This window comes from Drosophila virilis, chromosome 3 (genome assembly GCF_030788295.1).
Source record: "Drosophila virilis strain 15010-1051.87 chromosome 3, Dvir_AGI_RSII-ME, whole genome shotgun sequence".
Lineage (NCBI taxonomy): Eukaryota > Metazoa > Arthropoda > Insecta > Diptera > Drosophilidae > Drosophila > Drosophila virilis.
Genome location: NC_091545.1, coordinates 26315007 through 26335533, shown reverse-complemented (window position 1 = coordinate 26335533; position 20527 = coordinate 26315007). Strand labels below are relative to the sequence as shown.

The 20527-nt window shown below is 41.6% G+C and overlaps 2 protein-coding genes and 1 long non-coding RNA gene across 4 annotated transcripts; 1 reads left to right on the top strand and 2 right to left on the bottom strand.

The window, feature by feature from the left end:
• Positions 1 to 4657: 4657 nt before the first annotated feature.
• Positions 4658 to 10422, bottom strand: DCTN1-p150 (dynactin subunit 1). Of its 2 annotated transcripts, none has more exons than XM_015176081.3 (4): positions 10277 to 10422; positions 10083 to 10145; positions 8580 to 9944; positions 4658 to 7757 (listed from the first exon to the last, which is right to left on the bottom strand). In XM_015176081.3, exons 3-4 carry the CDS (start codon positions 9894 to 9896, stop codon positions 5331 to 5333), a joined length of 3744 nt encoding a protein of 1247 aa, XP_015031567.1. In that variant the 5' UTR covers positions 9897 to 9944; positions 10083 to 10145; positions 10277 to 10422; the 3' UTR covers positions 4658 to 5330. The 2 variants fall into 2 exon arrangements, with proteins under 2 accessions (XP_015031567.1, XP_002048634.1); XM_002048598.4 differs by having other exon boundaries at positions 10284 to 10415.
• A 4054-nt stretch (positions 10423 to 14476) lies between these two features.
• Positions 14477 to 17107, bottom strand: LOC138911023 (uncharacterized). The gene is made up of 2 exons (XR_011416328.1): positions 17008 to 17107; positions 14477 to 16581 (listed from the first exon to the last, which is right to left on the bottom strand). It is a non-coding gene; the product is annotated as an uncharacterized lncRNA (long non-coding RNA).
• Positions 17108 to 17308: 201 nt separating this feature from the next.
• LOC6623689 (G patch domain-containing protein 1 homolog) lies at positions 17309 to 20527 on the top strand. Its single transcript, XM_002048597.4, has 3 exons — positions 17309 to 17483; positions 17534 to 18940; positions 19001 to 20527. The coding sequence occupies exons 1-3, from the start codon at positions 17426 to 17428 to the stop codon at positions 20440 to 20442; spliced, it is 2907 nt and encodes a 968-aa protein (XP_002048633.1). The 5' UTR covers positions 17309 to 17425; the 3' UTR covers positions 20443 to 20527.

Genomic DNA, 20527 nt, shown 5'->3' with positions numbered 1-20527 from the left:
GCGTGCTTAAGAGTAGCCATCAGGGTTGTCGAGTATTGACAAAATAAAGTCGTAAGTTACGCGAATAGATAAAACCATATCTCCAAGGTTGCTTAGATATGAGTGTGTAGCAAACAGATTAGATAAAAATGCAAGTGCAGTGCTCTAATAAGTCCACATACATCAATAAACTTTAAACGAGTTGACACATTTTTGAATAACGTTCTTATTCGTTTACTCGTTTACAAAGCGAAAAGAGCATATTTATTAGATACCCGAAACTTGGAATATATATTTGAAAGCAAAAAACCATTAGCATATGGGGAAAATGTATATCTTACACAGTGTCAGAGCTAGATTGGGAAATGCAATCAAAATAATAATGATGAGCGGCGCTTAAAATCGATTCAAAAATATATTTTGGCATATGACACATTTATACTGGTAAATTTTACAAGTAAAAGACAGTTATGATCATAAAGGAGACTATTTAACATTCTTACTGCTAAGCATATTTATCACATATTTGCTGTACTTTCTGAAGATATTGCGACCCATGTTTATGTTATAAAGGATTTTTAATGCTTATATCTGTGCAAACCCCACTTTTATTCCTTTCAGATATACTTTTAATATGTAAATAATTTGACATGTTTATGTTATAAGGGATTTTTTGATGAGACATCTGTAAACATAGCACTTTTCTTCCTTTCAGATATACCTTTATTATATAAACGGTTTGACAATCCTATATAGCAGAATTCAAACTCAACGTTAACCAGTTTTTAAGCAACATCTCTCTCTTAACTGCCATCTGTTAAACTGCTCTCTCTCTCTCTCTCTCTCTCTCTCTCTCTCTTGCTTATGAGCTCTCTGTTAACCCTTTTGTGGCTGGCTTACGAAAGCGTTCAAGTGAACTACATTGAATGCGGAGCGATGTGCATGAGGCGCTCGGCTTGGGCAGGGAGAGAGGGAAAAGCGCATGCAGGGGGCAGAGCTGGACCTCCAAGCCCAAGCGAAACGAAGACGGCGTCAGTGCTGCGAATATTTCAATGAAAATCAAATTTACATACGACGCCCGACCAGGCCAGGCCAGACCAGACCAGCCCAGACCAAAGCAAGAAGAACAACAATAGGCCACATAAGAGCGGCAATAACAATGGAGCACAGACATAGACATTGGGTCTAGTGCGTGCTACTAAAACTAAATCCCAAGAACCAACAGCAAACATGAGCACAATGAACGCCTCGAGTGGCCCGGCCAAGTGAAGATGCCTCAAGCTCAAGTCTTGCGGCGCTTGCTCCATTGTTATGGCCGACCCAGACCGGAGCCACAGCTCGGACAGCCATCTCCTCAAGCCATTAGCTTCATGGTGTGTCATGGTGTGTGCCCGGCCATTGCGTGGCCTTTTGTTTATGTTTGGGGCGTCTGTTGATGGTTGATGGTGGATTGTTGATTGTTGATGGCTACTGTTTGGTCGTTTACCAAATTGAGCTTTTGGCCATCTAGTTGGAGCTGGGTAATTAACCAGGCGTGACCAGCCGAACCAGCAGAATATTGTTGTTTTTTCTTTAAAGAGTGAAACCTTTGCGCTTCCGTTGTCTTCATCTGAAGTTAATGTCTTGCTGTTCCTCTGAAACTAAAACCGGCCAAACCGGGGCAGCCCTCTTCCTTTTCAACATTTGTAGGGCATCTGCTTGGAGCTTGTCCGATCTTCAGTCACTTGTAACGTGGCTTGTTCTTGAGCTGCTTTACAGCTTTGCAGCTCTTGCACTCTCGATCTTGTTGCGGTCACTCCGAAGACCATTGCAACTCCTCGCCCCGCCTCACGCTTCGGGTGGCGTCCAAACTGGTTTCAGTTTTGTACATTTGTGTTTAATTATTTTTTTTTTCATGATACCCTGTGCTTTGAGGGAACATGGGGTATGCTAGACTAGGGCTAGCAAATCACTTGCTCAAGAAACTTAAAAATCAAGACTCCTCTCAATAACGGAAAAGATTCCCTCCTTCATGCCTGGAATAGGAATTCACTAAAATACAAGAGTAACTCAACTAAAGACTACTCTTTTAAAAGCAACAAATAACTCCCAAGTAATAGCTAAAAAAGTCTCGTATTTTTACCATAAGAGCCTACTCTGATAGATAGAAAAGATAGTTTCCTTTAGTCAAAACTTCGATGTAAGCGAAATTTTGAAAAATACCCAATCTATATACCCAATCAACTTTGGAACTAAAGTGAAAAAAAAACCAACTAGCAATTGGTTTTATTAAAAAAATGGAATCTAAGAGTACTCCATAATATGGGGAAAAAGCCTTTCTTTTGAATGGATCGAGCACAAAAAAGTTGAATGTTAAGACTTACCTGAGAGATGAAGTTGCCTGAAGGAAGGTAAAAACCCTGATTTAATTAAGAAATACATGTAATAACCTAAACTATTGCCAGTTAATTTCTTAACTTTCAAAATTGCTCGCTTAATTGATTTGGTACTCAGGCTTGAACCATTTATAGGGTATATGCCAGGTCTGGCATTTGCGACGCAGCTGTTCTGACATGCCTTATAATACCATAATTATGTTGTTTTTAGCATTTGGCATGAGTCAACAGCTCTTCGGGGGCATTACAAGCTGTGCTGTGTTTTATTTGTTATGTATCGCGCTTTGTTTTTGTTTTCATATTTTCGCAATGCAATCGCGATTCGTAAGCCAATGACAAGAGAACTTGGCTCGGTCAGTGTGTTGGTTATTGGATATGTGTGTCAGTGACAGTTAAGGATCTGAGCCAACAGAGCGAATCGTGTGCAGCAACAAGTCACAGATACAGATACAGATTTATATCAATTCAACATATTCAACAGGTAGCGCATTCCAAGAACCTACGAGTCTCACTCGTGGCCCACAAACCGGGCTAGTTCGGCAGCATATTACCACACAGCCAACATACCGTAAAAAGGTCAAAACTGGGCGTGAGAATTGAGCATGTGTCCACTTGGGCGAGCCCAGGCCCAGCCAGACCGACACACACGAAAGCCGCTCCATAAGAGTTGGCCAAAGCGAAAAGCTGAACAGAACCAAACGCATAATCCACATGCTCGAGTCCATGATCTGGATCGCATCGGAACGGAGTTGGGCCCACAACTTCCGCAAGCGGCTTAATTGAAGAAAGAAATAAAAAAAACAGAAGGAACGGCACGCCGAACATTTAATACCCTTCTCGATATACGGCTTGTAGATATATAAAGATTGTTTCATTCTAGAACTTAATAATAATAAAAATAATAAAGAACTTAATAATAAACAAGAGGTTCTAGTCGGAAGCTCCCAACTAGGGGATACCCTCTTCCAACATCAAATGCATATATATATTCTATTTTAGAAGCTATATGTTAAGTTTGGTGACTCTAGCTCTTATTATTTACCAAAATTGCCCAAAAAACAGGATATCGATATCGATTCTTATCGATTGCTTGGAAACGGAGTAAGTTATCGATTATCGGAAACAAACTCGATCTGCGCGGGAACTAGGAGCATCTAAATCTATAATTTTAAGTCTCTAGCTCTTATAGGTTCCTTGCGTTCATACATACGGACGGACGGACGGACGGATGGACAGATGGACGGACGGACGGACGGACGGACAGACAGACGGACATGGCTAGATTGACTCGGCTATTGATGCTGATCAAGAATATATATACTTTATGGGGTCGGAGATGCTTCCTTCTGCCTGTTACATACATTTGGATTTCGCACAAATACAATATACCCTTATACCCATTTTTAATGGGTTCAGGGTATAAAAATAATAGACATCCGATGCCGACATATATATTATCTGTCATAGAAAGAGGGACCTATTAAACATTCACGAAAATATCTGTAAAGAATAAGAGACTTGTCTTCTTAGGAACATACAGATCAGCAATATATATATATATATATATCAGAACTATGCCTATGCAAGGTTAGACTAATACGTGTGCAATTGCAGTCAACGCCCGGGGGTCACAAGAATGTCGGCTGGATGAAACGGCCTTTGACCAGGCTTGGGGCAATGTGAAGAAGACGCCAACCGCCAAAGGGAAAATTGTTTTTAATTCAAATTGCGCGCGCTTGCGACGAGCGGAGCGAAGCACGGTACGTGATACGAGGGGGGGGTGGCTCTTCTATTTTGTGTGACCATCATGGTTTATGGTCGGCTAGTGTAATAGTTTCTGCGGCTATTGCAGCTGTTGTTTTTGTTGTTGCTGTTATTATAGTGCTGGGTTTTGTTGCTGTAACCAAGCGGCATTGAGCGGCTGCCTTTGTTGCTTTTGCTGGGCTAGACAGAGATGGCAACAAAATAAGCTACACCGAGAGCAGCTGGCAAAGAGAAAATGTGCGTGCTCTCTCTCTCTCTTTTGAATTGCGACCTGTTGATGGAACTTAAGAGCGTCAATTGAAAACTGTGGATGGCAAGTGGAACGTAAAATGCTTCGTGCATCTCTTATTAGAATCCAGGCCTTGGTGATGAGTGTAAATGACGGTTCATGTACCGAACCAAAAGGCAAAGAGTTGGTTCCAGCAGTGAACCGAACCACAAAAATATTGTTTTAGATTTTAACATGAATATAATATAAATTATATTGATGATAGTTGATCTTAATTTGCTTAATTTGTATAAAAATAAAACGCAGTCGATCTTTATTAGGCAACATCTGGAAAATATACTCCTTTATTTTAATAAATATGTAAATATATTATATATTCTCATATGCAAATTCAATTTGTTTTTTTTTTACATACTCAGATGTTTTTGAATTGTCTTTTATTCACATAGTTCTCGCTCCATAGTTAGATAATACATGTTATATAAAAATGTTCGCATGAGTTGATTTCATTACAGGCCTTGTTAGAGAGATACACAGTTACATAGTTTATACATTGATTATGATACAAACATAAATTAAATATTAATAAAAGTTAATGCACTCTTCAAAGCCAACTAAAGGGCCGTTGCATGTTCCATACAAATCGAACATCGTTGGGAAAACGCAGCCAAAATACAAATACAATTATCAGCAACAATGCAGCGGCCACCATATAAGGCAGATACTGGGGGAAGGATACACGGAAAATTAGTGGATGTTAGTGTTAGCTCAAGAATACGTTAAAAAGCTGTTCCGGCGTAAGCGTGTGTGTGTGTGTGTATTATTCCAGAAACGGTTTGCCAGCCAACGTGAAGACCAAGCGGAACTGGTTCGTTCATGCTCAGCTCCATTCCTTGGCAATCTCGCTGGGCAAAACCTTTGTGCTAGCCATACAATTAGAAACCTAGCCTAGCTATATTGCCCCGCCCACTAGTCGCACCCACTTAAATCTGTAGCACACGCTTCACATCAACGGTGGGAAAGGCGGCAAATTCTCCAGTTGCGGCACGATGCGGCTTCCGCTGCAGATACTCCGTCAATATGTCCGAGGCGAGTCGCGAGGCACGCGTGCATATCTCTGCCTTTTGCGGCAAGGGCTGATTGCGACGCTGCAGTGCCACAGTATTGAGATTGGGCATGGATGTGCCGCCGCTGCCTTTGGCCTGCACCTGCAACAGGGACAGCACCCAGGCATGTTTCATTTTGGTCAGCTGGGACTCGAGTGCGCAGATACGCTGATCCTGCGGCTGTGGCACATAGATCGGCTCCATTTGTTGCAACTTGGCGCGCATATCCTGTGCCTGCAGGCGCATTCGCTCGTTGCGCTCATTGTTGAAGGCACACTTCAGCAGCTGCAGCTCCTCAGCCACCATTGGCGCAGTGCCAGCGGGTGCCGTAAAACTGACATTGGCACTGCTCGTGCCCGTGGCGGACAGATTGTGCAGGGAGGAGTGCGAATCGGATGCCTGACTTTTGCCGGCGCTGGTGTTTAGCTTCAGCTTGTCGCGCAGATCGCTCTTCTCGCTCTCGAGTGCATCGATGTCGCTCTGCAAATGATCCATGGTCTCCTCGAATTCCTTCTCCTTTTGCAGTAGCTTCTTGTGCGTCTCCTCGTATTGTAGCTTCCATTTGCCCACAGCATGCTCGTATTCGTCCTGCAGCACGCTCAGCTTCTTCTCGGCGAGATCTTTGCGAATTTGCATTTCGCTCAGCTCGTTCAGCTTCATCTTGGCCGCCAGCTTGAGCTGTTTGATGTCCGCCTCGCGATTCTCCAATGTGGCAGCCAGCACATTCTTTTGCTCCAACTGCTTCTTGATCAGCTGCGCCCGCTGATTGATGGGCGCATTGAGCGTCTGGGCACGTGGAGCTGCGCTAGCGGTGGACATAATCTCATACTCTTTATCCAGCAGATGTTGGGCAATGTGCTGCAGATCCGTGTTGGCCTGACCCAGCAGCGCCTTAAAGTTTTGCGTCGGACCGCGATCATCTTGCTCGTAGATGCGCTCACAGGCGGACGACAGCAGGGACCAGTACTTGTCCTGAGGCAGCGTGTGCTCCGCTGCATTGTCGCTCTCAATGTTGGCCACAATGGCAGCCAACGCCTGCTTGGTGGCCAAATGCATGGCGGACATGATACGACTGATATTCTGGGCCAGGGCGCGCATGGCATCCATTTTGTGCGGCGACAGACCACACTTGATCACATGCTGATCGTTGGGTAGACGCCGCTTGATCAGCTTCACCTGCTGCTTAATGCTCTCCATGTGCTCGTTGAGGAACTGTATGAGCAGCATCGAATCGCTGGTGGCGCCCGCCTCCTGGATAATCACCTTGGCAATGGCAGTATCGTTCAGTATGGACTCACAGGCAGCGCCCAGTGAGGCGACGCAATCGCGTATCATTTGCGTCTCGTTCAGGAGCTGCTCGCCCGCCAATAGTACTGAGTTCATGGCATTGAAAAAGGCCACACACTTCTCAATGTTGTCCGTGGTGCTGTTTTCGTCCAGCTGATTTGACTTGAGCAGCTCAATAATGCCATCGACTATTTTCTCCTGGGCCACCATTTCCGGCAATGAGCTGCCAGCGCGCAGCAGCGTGTCCGGTTGGCAGCTATTCAAGCCGTACAGGATTTGATGCAGCGCACACTGCAGATTATGGATGTAGTGCATCAGGCGGCACTTAAAGGCGTATTGCTGCACCGCATGACCCTGAGTGACTGCCTCGCGTGTAACCGCCTCCACGGCTGGGAAACGTTCGCGCGTCTGGGACACCACAATGCCACACTTGAAGACAATGCGCGATATGAGCAGTATGACCAGTATGGAGTCATGGTCGCCGCCACGATTCATAAACGATTCGGGCATAAAGGCAGTTAGCATCTGGACATGTTCGTTGGCCTGGCTCAGCTCAATCTGGCGCAGCTGAACATCAATGGCGCGCGTGTAAGCCTTGGACTCGGCAAACATTTGCTTGTAGTCGATGGTCTCCGTGGCCAGTTTAAGGCTGGGATCCTGCAATGACTTTTGGTCGCTGCTCGAGCTGCGCTCGCGCAGTTCAATTAGCTGCTCGTTCAGCTTCTGGACGAGTTCGCGGAACTTGGTGATGGTCTGGTCGCGATCGTAGATGGTCTCAATAGCTGCATCGCGTTCGCGCAACACCTCCTTCTTGGCGGCATTGGCTAGATCCAGTTCCTCGCGCAAATCCAGCTCCAGTTCGTGATTGCTCTCCACCAGCTGTTCGTGCACCTCCTCCAGTGCCTCAAGCTGTGCGATTTCCTCCTCCAGCAGCTTCACTTTGTCCTCCAGCTCCATTTTCTTTTCGGCCAGCTGCTCCACCATCTCCTCGGCGCCCAGTGCTGCATCCACTTGTTCCTTAAGAATTGCAATAACATTTTTTTTTCTTTTTGTGAATTTGAGTCTTTTTCTTTTGTAGAGGGTTAAATGCTTAGCGTAAATGAAATATGTTGAGGGGGAAATCAAACATGAAAATTAACATAAACTTGAATAATTTAAATTTACCTCCTGCAAACCATTTTATATATTATTTTTATGTAGGCCGGCAATGAAATTAAATGAAAAATTTCACATTTATTTAGAGTTTGGAGCGACAGAATAGCAATTTTGTAATATTTTTGTTTTGGTTTTTATGTGGTAAAAATATTGTGAAAATTTTAACTACGGCAAAGCAAAAGAGGGCCATGAAATTGTGCGTGTGACAAAAGAGACAAAAAAGTGCGGGAAAGCGAAGCACAGAGAGAGAGAGAGAGAGTGGGAGAGAGCGCGCAAGCTTATTTAAAGCTCTGCTTAAAGCTTTGATATAAACTGGGCTGGAAATAATTTACAAGCATACACTAAATACATATATTCAGGCCTGTTTTCCTCTTCTTTTCAAAGCTATTTATGATTAAATTCATATTTAAAATTGTAATTGATTTTTATTTATCATTTCTAATTTTAATTTAATCATTTTTAATTTTTTATTTCCTTTCTATCAAAATAAATACTTTACAAATTATCATTTCTATTGCTTTAGGAACGAAAACAAATATAAAAAACTATTATCGCGCGAATTTTTACATAACTCTTCATTCGGTTATTGGTGAATAGCAAAAAAATGCATTAAATATTAGCTCTGCGTATTGAGAATACATGGAAAACAGGCCTGATAGTAGCAACAATTTGCATAATGCTCACCTGCAAGTCGGCGACTGTGGCCTCCAGCTCATCGATCTTCGAGCTAAGCTTCTCCTTGGTGCGTTCTAGTTCGGTGACCTCGGAGCGTTTCATTTCCAGCTCCTTGGTAAGCTTTTGTATGTCGTGCTTGTCGTGGGCAGTTAGATCACGCAAGCGCACCAGCGTATCCTTGAGGCGTATGTTTTGCTGTTCAAGTTGTTTAAATTCGTAGGTGGACATGCCGCCGTCGGCGGTGGCTATCTTGGACTCGGCTTTGTTTTGCATTTCGGAACGCAGCAGATCCAAATCCACTTGGAGCTCCTCAATGCGCTCCTTGCTCGACTCCAATTCCAGTTGCAGAGTGTCGGCTTTTTCTTCGGCCATTTCCTTATCGAGAGTTATCATTTCCACATTGTCGGAGAGCTCAGCCATTTCCTGTGCATGCCGCTCCTTGGCCTCGATGGCATCCTTCGCCTCCTGCTTTGCGCGTTGCAGCTCCTTTTGCAGCGAGGCCTGGGATGCCATGATCTTGGTGCGAAACTCTTGCAGCTGCTCGAATTGGATTTTCATCTTATCGAATTCACGAAGACGCTCTTTGTCCTCACTGCGACGCTGCTTAAGCGTCTCCAATTTTTCTGTAACATCCGCCAGTTGTGTCTGCAGCTCAGCGCTCGTCTTTTGCGCCTCCAATAAGGCGACTTTGTCCTCTGTCGTATTTGGTGGCGCTGTAAACGAAGGCGATCGCATCGGTTGCGATGGTGTAAACTGTGGCTTCAGTATCTCCAAAAAGCCTGTCTCCACAAATGAGGCACGCTTGGTTCCTGCTGCTGATGCAGCTGCAGCTGCGCCAGCTTCCCCAGTCAATGATCCCGTGCTGGACGCATCCTTATCCTTGCTGCTCTGCGGCGCCAGGGATTTGCGTGCAGCTAAGCTGCTGCTAGATGCAGTTCGCTCGCTCAACGAGGTGGTTAGCTGTGTGCGTGAACCAAGCAATGATTGGCGACTGGATGAGAGTGAGGTGCGTGACCCGCTAAGCCGTGCCTTTGTGGGTTGTAGTGTGGGTGTGGCATTGCCTGAGCCACCGCTGCCGCTTGTCTCGGGAGCCGGTGTTATCACACGCAGCTGCGTGGGCCTCACAAACATGCCGCAATTCTCGTCGCACTGAAAATATTGCTGACCCTTAATGGAACCGCTATTCTTGCCCTTCGGCTCATCCAACACCACGCCCACCCACTTGCCAACGGCAAAGCTGGTCATGCCAACGTAGGCGATCGTGCCGAACAGCTCCTTGCCAGTCAGTTCGACTCGGGCGCCCACTTTTATGTTTTTCTCCGACATGTTGATGCCGTTTCACTTGGCCAGTTTGTGCGTGTGTGCGTTATAAAACTGGCGTTAGATGACGGTGCGTGGTTTGTATTTGTGTGTGTTTGTGTGAGAGTGTTTTTGCGTGTTGTGTTTGTATGCAAAAAGAATGCATTAGAACCGAATCGACATATATATTTCAAGCGAAACTGCAGTACTTACCTTCCTTCTTTATGCACCTGCTATAATCACGTCCAGCTTTTAAATATGGCAAATGCCAGCGAGCTACGGCGAAAAAAAAAAGAGAAACCGAAAAGTGTTGACATCATTAGTCACCAAGCCTTGCACAAGCAATTCGTGCATGGCTACCTAGCCTTCATGCAGTGCACCCGTGTTTTACTTTTTGCAATACTCACCACTCACTTTTAAAACAAATGTTTATGCTTTGTGCTATTTGCAACAAAATTCTGGTGAAAAATTCTAAATTTGCGAAAACCCAGACCTGAACAGCTGTAAAGTAGCGGTGTGATTTGCGACGATACCGATAAACTAACTGTCCTCTTATCGAACATGCTGATGATGTGCCCACTCATGATATATCGTAAAATATCGTATAGTCGAATATCGAAAAAATAAAACTCACAATGTTTATATATACTTTTCATATGAGTGTATTAATTTAAGCTTAGCAAAACTATTATAAAATACCCTACATATATATAATTAAGTTTTACACGTTAGGTTACTATAAAAAAATATATTTCAATTTATTATTTTCACTTAACGGCTACTTTTGTTGAGTACATTCAGATTTGCTTCCCGAATATGAACTGATTTATCTAACTGTTGCGGTCGCTTAGCAAACTTCGCTTTGAGAGAGTTTGAGTCAAAATTGAGTGAAGTTTGAGCTGCGTCAGCAATTATGCGTGGGATAGTACTCTGATGGGAACATTGACAGTGGCGTGATATTTAGGGTGAATTGTTTATGTCTACCAAAGGGGGACAGTTTGATCTTGACCAATGTCGATGTTATCACCAGGCTCTTTGTTTACAATATTAGAAATGTTTATAATTGTGCTTATGCTTATGTGCTAAGATATGTTAAAGGGTGGGTGCGACTATGGATATGTCACTCCCCCAACCATTAGAAAAGTGCCTGTCCTCAGGTGTTTAAGTTTGGATATAGTGTAACATTTTCTTCTTTTACAATTGGTATATCTCCTATTATTGTAGGTGTTTCTTCTACTTTGGGTTTTTTATATTTTATAATTAATTTCTTAGGTATGCTTTTGAACTTATATGTCAAATACAGTGTTAAACTTATTAATATGATTACAAATATGGTTATTGTAATTATCTGGAATACATTGTTAAATTTTGTATGTGCATTTATAATTTGTTTCGTTTGTACAAACGAAAGTGGTTCTAATTTTATAACATCATTGCTTACGTAAATGCTTTGAGTATAATCTAACATATTGTTTGAAATTGAAATTTCATTAATTTGCAATGAACAATTAAAGATTTTTATTATATTGTTTCCTTCTATTGTTATTTCGTTATTTATACAATTATGGTTTAATATAGTTTTTGGTAAATTCCAAGTTAAAATTATATTTGGTTCTATGTAGTTGATTTGAAAATTTTGCAAAATTTTAGTATAACTACATTCTGATGTTATTTGGTTTAAAATTCCTGTTAAACATTCATTATTAATTAATTTTTTTGTTTCTCTGCTATAAACTTTTTTATCTTGGGTAAAATATTTTTCATGAGCTATTTCTGTCAAAATATTATTATTTTCATCCGGGTATGGAATTATTTCGAATACCGGGCTTTTTATTATTTCTCGAGGAATATGGGATATTATCAGTATTTCGTTTGTATCTGATTTAAACCAAGTGGAAGTTTTTGTATTCAACAATTTCTCAGAATTAACATGCAACAAATAGTCATGTTTTAGTAATTTTGGGTTAAAAATTCCTAATCTTGTGAGCTGCATTCCCATCTCAATGTCTTCTATATATTCTGTAAAGTGTTGTAAGTTAAATATAAGGATATCTAATTTCTTTCCTTTTTGTTTCTCTTGATCTAGTTCGTTCATGATTTCTATTCCTTTGTTTATAGCTTCTATTATGTAATTTAATTCGTTAACCTGAACGCTGTTTTCTGCTAAGTTGCTTATTTTTTGTTCAATTTCTGCTTTGTCTTCTTGATTTAATGTTCCAAATAAGTATTTATATGCTGTTCCTACTATGTTAACTAAACCTCTTTTGCTACGTTTGGCTATTTTTAAGCCGTTTATTTCTCTGTTTAATTTTTCTACTAGGTATTCGATTTGTATAAGGTTATTGAATTCTTTACTTTGTTCAATTAAATTGTTAAAAGTTTCTTCGGTTTTTGTTGAGGTTATTTATTAGTTTTTCTTTATTAGCTTGAGTGTCATACTCTGGTGTACCTGCATATATGAATATGTCCGCTGGTGTTCTGTTAGTCGTTTTGTGCTTTGTTTTATGATTGTACGTGTAGAGTATAGTTTCAAATTTTGTAAGTTTATTTTCGACGTCTGAGTCGCTGTTAATGATTCTTAGTTTTTCGTTAACTGTCTTATGAAATCGTTCTACGTCGGATATACCGTTTTTACTAGTGGTTATATTAATATTTACTGCTTCTGATTTTAGCCATAATTGTAAAGCTGTGCACATAAAAGCTGAGTCTTTGTCTGCCTTTATTTCGATGGGTTTACCCATTTGGTTGAACACTTGTAATATAGCTCGTTTGGTTTCTAGCCAGTCTCTACTTTTTATTTCTATTAATGATGCAAATTTTGAATAGATATCAATGCAAGATAAAAATTGTTTATCTCCTACTATGTAAAAATCCATTACATATTTTTCTCGGATATTAGCGATTTCCGGAGTTATTTCGAAAGTTAATTTTGTATCTCTGTGTTCTGTTTTTGCGATGTTGCAAATCTCACATTCATTTATTAGATTTTGAATTAAATTTTGATAATCTGGGAAATAGTGGGTTTCTTTGAACCAATTGATAGTTTTTTCAATTCCTGGATGTAATAATTCTTTGTGCTTTTTTAATATTAATTCTTTGAATTCTGCGTATGTTTGAAGGTCTATTAATTTTGTACTAGTTTTCATTGCCTTTGTTGAATTATTCGGACTTATTATTTCTAAGTAGGCTTCTTGAAAAATTGGAAAATCTGCTTCGTTGTGGAAGTATAGCACACTTTTCTTTGTGCATAAGTATTCTTTTATTAATTCTTTGGCATGCGTATTAGTCATGTCTTTGTACGTAATTTTTATGTTGGTTTTGTGAAAGTAATTCGTAACTTTTGTTTCGTTCTCGGTTCCTTTTTCAAATTCTATTTGTCGATTGTAATAATTAAGTGGTCTTTCTGTGATTTGTAAATGGTTACTGTTGTCTTCTTGAGCACTATGTATTGTTGCTCTTGTGCTAATTGTATCTTCGCCTAAGAAGTTTTCGTTTAATTGAATTCTGGACAGAGCATCTGCCACATAATTTTCTTTTCCTGGGACGTATTTAATTTGGAAATCAAACTCATTTAGCTTGATCTTCCACCTTTGTAATTTCATGTTAGGTTCTTTCATATTATTTAACCAGACGAGTGGTCTGTGATCACTAAGGATTTGAAATTGTCGACCAAAGAGATAGGACCTAAAGTATTTAGTGGCCCAAACGATTGCTAATAATTCTTTTTCAATCGTTGAATAATTTAACTCATGCTCGTTGAGAGTTCTACTTGCATAGCATATAGGCTTATGCTCTTGCGAAAGGACGGCCCCTATTGCCATATTACTTGCGTCTGTAGTTAATGAAAATGGTTTTTCGAAGTTAGGGTATATTAAAATTGGGTCGGATGTTATGAGTACTTTTAGCTTTTCAAACGCTAGTTCGTAGTCTCTGTCTTTTATATTGATTTTTGCTCCCTTTTTTAATTTAAGTGTTAATGGTTTTACTATATTAGCGAAATTTGGTATAAATTTCCTATAGAAACCACATAATCCTAGAAATGATTTAATTTCTTTTGGGGTTTTTGGAATTGGGAATTTGACAATTGCTTGTATCTTGTTGGGATTTGGTTTTATACCCTCAGTTGTGATGATGTGACCGAGAAATTCAGTTTCTTTTCTCATAAACTCGCATTTATCCAACTGTAGTTTTAAGTTAGCTTCTCTAAGCTTCTTAAATACCTTTTGTAGCGACAAAATGTGTTCCTCCAATGAAGTGGAAAAAATAATAATGTCGTCTAAGTAGACCAGACAATCTTTAAAAATTAAATCTTCTAAGAGATTGTTCATACAACGTTGGAACGTTGCAGGTGCATTCTTAAGACCAAATGGCATGCGAGTGTACTCGTAATGGCCATGTTTAGTCGAAAATGCGGTCTTGGGTATTGAACCAGGATCCATTTGGATTTGGTGGAAGCCTTTGGCTAGATCAATGGTTGTGAAATATTGACATTTTCCAAGTTTGTCTAATATTTCATCCATGATCGGGATAGGGTATTTATCATTAATAGTTAGTTCATTGAGATTGCGGTAATCTATGACTAACCGGAATTTTTGCTTTCCAGATGCATCGTTTTTCTTTGGAACGATTATTACTGGTGAGCAGTAAGGGGATTTGGATTTACGTATGATATTTTGTTTTATCATATCGCTTATTTGTTTATTTACTTCCTCATCGTATATTTGAGGATATTTGTATGGACGCTTGTAAATTGGGTCCTCATGTTTCGTTAGAATTTTGTGTTTAATTGTACTAGTGAAAGTCAAATTGTCACCTTCATGGTACTGGATATCACGAAATTCATGTAAAACTTTTTTTATTTTTTCTTTTTCTTCTGAGTTTAGGTGCTCTAGCCTAAACTCATTGTTTTCTATTAATTCATTATTAATAGCGAAGTTAAATGGTCTGTCCTCTGTTGAGGGTGGATCAAGGCACTCTTGTGCGGTCATGTCCTCTTCGACCTCTTCGTCATTATATCTAAAACAAAAGTTAAATTCTCCTAAGGTTACGGATCCTTGTGCATAGTCTATTTTTGCTTGACATGCCTCAAGGTATTCTCTCCCAATCAGAACATCATAATGCTCTGAGAAGTCGTGAATATAGAATTTTTGTTTGCTCGGACAAATTTTGCTTGCTCCTAATCGTATACTTTGTTTTAATTCAATAACACCATTTATGGTGTGAACCTTTAATGTTTCGTTGTAAACTGGAAAATTTAAGCGGTTTGTTTTCATTAGATTTATGGTTGAACCTGTGTCGATGACACATTTTAGAACTTCGTCATTCATAATCAATTTTATGAATGGATTTCTTCTGTTTGTTCCGAGGCTTGCTGATGAAAATTTTCGGATGTATCCATTTTCATCTGCCCACTGTTACTATCTCTTTGACGTTTAGTCGGAGGGTTTGGTGCATTCAAGCGTGAATGGGACTGATTTTGGTAGTTTAAGGGATTTTGGTATCTACCTTGACTTAATTTCTGTTGGAACTCGTGGTGAGCTTTCTGATTGTCTTCGGACTTATTGTGCTGTTTATTTTGTGCGTGATAACTCTGATTCGTGTTGGAATAACCACTTGAAATGGTGGTTGGGTTAGCATTTTGCTGATAATTTCCCATGTTCCTACGATTGTTATTTGGATTTCCCTGAACATTATTATTTTTAGGTTTTTCAGTAACGCTATTTTCATATAATCCCTCTCTTTGAGCTACTTGCTTTAGTTTTTGTGTCGACGTAATGTCGTGTCTGGCTAACATCATGAAAAGCCTATCTGGTAATTTTTTTGTAATAACATCTTTGATTGTGTTATTCATAGCATTTGTATAAAGGGTTGTATTGCTAGGTATATTTTCTAGTGCTAACTTATTTAATATAACAAAAGATTTATTCTCGAGCTCCTCGATGAACTTACGGACGTTTCCTTGGTAATTCGTGTTGTATAAGCGTCGAAGGAGTTCTTCAAATGGTGTCTGCACTTTGTATTCTTCAATCAATGCGTTTCTCAGCTCCTGCCAAGTGTTGGCTGCTGTCCTTTGTGATATTCTCTGAGCATCTCCTGTGACTTGCAATTCGATGGCTCCGTATAAGATGCTATGTTGTCTAACATCTCGGGTTGGATACAGGTGTAGGATGTAATCTATCCTTTTAATGAAGGCGTTTAGTTGATCCGTTGATCCGTCAAAGCTTGGCACCTGTCTAAGTTGTGAAAGGGCCTGGTTGAGGTGTTGTTCTGATAATTCCATTGTCATCTTGGTGTAATACACTTTTTTTTGAATAGTTTTGAGTTTGTAGGTTTGAACTTTATTGTTCTTTGATTTTGCACTTTTATTTTAAGTTAAAGTTTGTGATGGATTATTGTGTAAATGTTTTTTTTTTTTTGTGTGTGTGTCTTAAAAAGACTCAGTAATAACGTATTGCAGGGATCAAACGATATGCAAAGCCAGTCGTTATTAACTGTAGTAGCTTTATTGCCCAAAGGGTCAATATTATTAAGCTACTAGTGACCCGAAGGTTCTTGTGCGGATACGTATTCGAGAAAATTTTTATTACACTCCGACAACACTTTCGGTCGCGATTGTGCGTTAGATCTGGGAATTAATTATCCTTTAGCGATCTTTATTTTTTTCCCGACGTATCCTACCGGCTGCGCCAATTAAGTTTTACACGTTAGGTTACTATAAAAAAATATATTTCAATTTATTATTTTCACTTAACGGCTACTTTTGTTGAGTACATTCAGATTTGCTTCCCGAATATGAACTGATTTATCTAACTGTTGCGGTCGCTTAGCAAACTTCGCTTTGAGAGAGTTTGAGTCAAAATTGAGTGAAGTTTGAGCTGCGTCAGCAATTATGCGTGGGATAGTACTCTGATGGGAACATTGACAGTGGCGTGATATTTAGGGTGAATTGTTTATGTCTACCAAAGGGGGACAGTTTGATCTTGACCAATGTCGATGTTATCACCAGGCTCTTTGTTTACAATATTAGAAATGTTTATAATTGTGCTTATGCTTATGTGCTAAGATATGTTAAAGGGTGGGTGCGACTATGGATATGTCACTATATATATGTTATTTGCAGTGGAAACAAAAGTACTACATAATCGATTATATCCAAATTTTCCAGACTATAGGAGCCTCGCAATTTGCGACGATACCAATCAACTAAATGTGCACTTATTGAACATGACGATGACGTCTACGCCTCATCGTAAACTATCGTATCGTGAAATATCGCAACAATCAAATTCACAATGGTTTACGATTTCCGTGAGTATTTTCTATTATAAAATAAACTACATTTATGTTTTATATATGTATTATGATATATGATATTTGCAATGAAAACAAGAGGAAAGCATAACCGAAAACATTCCGATCTTTTAGACGATAGGAGGCTCACAATAGCTTTAACCATCTGGCAGCACTTGTGCTTTGTTTATGTTTTCTGACAGCTGAGCCGGGGAGGAAGGCAGAAAATTGAGCACCGACTGGTTTTTGACTAATATTAATTTAAAATGGATGAGGAGGAACATCTACACCGTTTTGGCACACCTTTGGAGCCACTGGAGAAGGGTAAGAACGCCACAAATTTAAGACAGCCCACCAATAATAAAAATTTACAGATGAGGTTCCCGCCAAGAAGCCGCTGGCGATTGAGGATCAAATTGTAAAGGATGAAAATGGCAAACGACGGTTTCATGGTGCCTTTACTGGTGGCTTTAGCGCTGGCTTTTGGAACACCGTCGGCTCACTAGAGGGCTGGACACCACAGAATTTCAAGAGTTCACGCGGAGAAAAGGCCAGTAAAGTGCAACAGCGACCTGAAGACTTCATGGACAAGGAAGATTTGGGTGAATTTGGCATAGCTCCCCAGGGTATACGAACTCGAGACGAGTTTGCCAAGGAAAGTGAGCAAGAGCAGCGATCGGGCCACCGCAAGCGAAAACTTATGCAGCCAGAGCTCGCTGGGCCGATACCCGGCGTGCCCGTGCTCGAGCAACTGTTGCGTCCTGTTCGCGATAAGGTAGCCGTGCGTATACTAAAAAGCATGGGCTGGAAGCCAGGACAGGGTGTGGGACCACGGCAAACGCGGAAAGAAAAGCGCCAAGCATCTGCGCGCAACAAACGGGAACAATATCTGTTGGAGCATTATGGTGCTGAGGGATTGCCAAGCACGAACACGCAAAGGGAGAGTGAAGTCGAGGATGAGGAGGCCGATGACCAAGACGAGGATGAGGACATAACCTTCGCACCTGATGACTATGAGCCCATGTTTTACTCACCTAAAGACAATCGCTTTGGCATGAGCTACTCGGGCCTCAGTCGAGCGCCAGTGCTGTCGAAAAGTAGCACGATTGCGGCGCCACTGCAGCATATCAATCTCTTTGGTCATCTGGAGGAGTCGGCCAAGCACAAACAGTTGTCCATACGCGGCCAGGCGTTTGGCGTGGGAGCATTCGAAGAGGAGGACGAGGATATCTATGCCAAGGATGACATGACGCGCTACGACTTCTCACTGGCAGACAAGCAACCCAAACAAAAGAAGTTAAAACATGTCCAGCAGCGTCATGTCATCGAAGGCTTCAGCGAGGACAAGAGCGATACAACCCACAACAAGCCGTATGTCATTGATTTGCCCCGCGACTTTAAGCCACGGAACTGGCTGCTGCGTCGCAGTCGATTTGCGCCTCTGGATGCGCAGCGTGCGCGAAAAATAGCTGAAGAAACTGAACACAAAAAAGCAGGCCTAGGTAGGCATGATCTAAACCCGGAGCAACGCGCCCAGTTGCTGGGTGAGTCGCAGGACAAAAAAAATCCTTTTAAGACCGCCAACAGCGCCAGCAGTCAACAGGAGCGCAGCAAATCCTTACTTGAACTCATCAGCGCCAAGAGCAACAACTTTACAAAGGGTGGACTCATTACCACAACTGGTGAGGAGCAACCAGCAGCACCAATAGAGCTAGGTATCGAGCTGCAGCAATCTAATGCCGCACTCTTGGCTCAGGCTGCCACCAAGACTCAGAACTTAGGTTTGTACCCGTTTAAAATAGCATTAAAGTTCCCTAAAATCGACGGTTTCTTTATTGCAGCCTCCACCACGCCCGCCAGCGGATTTAAACCCTTTCTTGAAAACGAATCCAAGCAGCTGCGCTATGAAAAATTTCTGGCCTCAAATCTAAAAGACGACAAAGAGATTACCGAATTTCTGGCCGAATTGCAGCCAGTGACGCTGTCTCTGTGGGATCGCGAAATGGAAAAAAAGGAATTTGTGCAGGCGGCCAAAATATATCGACCGCTGGCCGGTCTTATGCTCGACCGATTCGTTTCGGAGGCAACAGTGCAAGCACAGAAATCAGAGGAGCAAGTGCAGTCAACAGAACAGCATAAAATAGTTATGGAACGCACGAAGGCCATGTGGAAGCCCAGCGCATTGCTGTGCAAGCGGTACAACATTGCGGAACCTTATGGTGGTGCTCTACCAGAAGTCGAAAAGGAACTGAAAGCCAAGTCCAAAATGTCCATATTTGATTACCTAGAGTCTTCGGTTAATACCAAAGCCAATTTCCAAACGCCTACAATTATACCCAAACACATTGAGGCACCCAAGCAGCAGCAGCAGCTGCCAAAACTGCCGACGCTGGTGCCTGCAACAACAACAACAGCTACAGCAGAGGAAGAGGTGACAGCTATTCTGCCTGAGGCGCCAAAACAGCCTGCCAGCAGCGCGACAGTTAAGGCTACTTTTGTGCCGAAGACGCCACTGGAGCAAGCTGTAGATGCGTCACGCGACAAGCCCATTTCAGAAAAAACTGATCTCTTCAAGAGCATATTTGACGACAGTGATGATGAACAGGAAACAACAGTTGCGCAAGAGCAGCAGCAGGCCGATGTCCGATTGGATGCCATGCAGGCAGCTTTGGGCTTGCCCAGCACCACTGCGACGTCCGCGGCGGCAGCCAATGTGCTCCGCAATAATTCGCCACCACGTGGTATATTTGCAGCGCTCTTTAAACCAGCGCAGGAGCAGCAGGATACCAAGCCCTCCGACCCGGCACCAGTTAAGTTTGCGCCCATTGCAGGCAACAAGCTAAAAATAGCTTATAAGCCTCGCGAGGAGCGTTTGAAAAACGATAGGGAACTGGCCATGGAGCAGGTGCCCGACGTGGAGCTCTATGGACCTAAGCTGCCCACCCAGTTGAAGCAGGCCTCACCGGACGGCGCCGTACAGGCCGAGGCAAGCATCGATGCCAAGCTGCAGCAGCTCTGGCAGCAGCATGCACCAAGCAAACGCAAAGCGGAGCATTGGGTGGAACGCACGCTCAGCAGCAGCGCTGATAGCGATGAGGATAGCTCCGACTCCAGCAGCGATGACAGCGATGCAAAGGCCAAGAAATCTAAATCCAGGAAGAGGCACAAAAGTGCCAGCTCCAAAAAGTCCAAGAAGTCAAAACAAAAGGCTAAGAAAAAGTCCAAAAAGAGCGAAAGAACGAAGCACAAGTCCAAGGAGAAGAAAAGCAAACGTAAACACTAAGATTTGAGATATTCTACTTTAATTATAAGCATATCTTATTTTAAGTCCAAATTAACTTCAAAACTAAATACATATTTGTATTATA

Excerpts from the sequence above, each read along its gene's own strand:
- DCTN1-p150 (XM_015176081.3), bottom strand. The coding sequence starts at position 9,896 with ATGTCGGAGAAAAACATAAAAGTGGGCGCCCGAGTCGAACTGACTGGC. Across the intron at positions 7,758-8,579 it reads CCACAGTCGCCGACTTGCAG|GAACAAGTGGATGCAGCACT; the intron begins GTGAGCATTATG and ends GCAATTCTTAAG.
- LOC6623689 (XM_002048597.4), top strand. The coding sequence starts at position 17,426 with ATGGATGAGGAGGAACATCTACACCGTTTTGGCACACCTTTGGAGCCA. Across the intron at positions 17,484-17,533 it reads TTTGGAGCCACTGGAGAAGG|ATGAGGTTCCCGCCAAGAAG; the intron begins GTAAGAACGCCA and ends AAAAATTTACAG. Across the intron at positions 18,941-19,000 it reads CACCAAGACTCAGAACTTAG|CCTCCACCACGCCCGCCAGC; the intron begins GTTTGTACCCGT and ends TCTTTATTGCAG.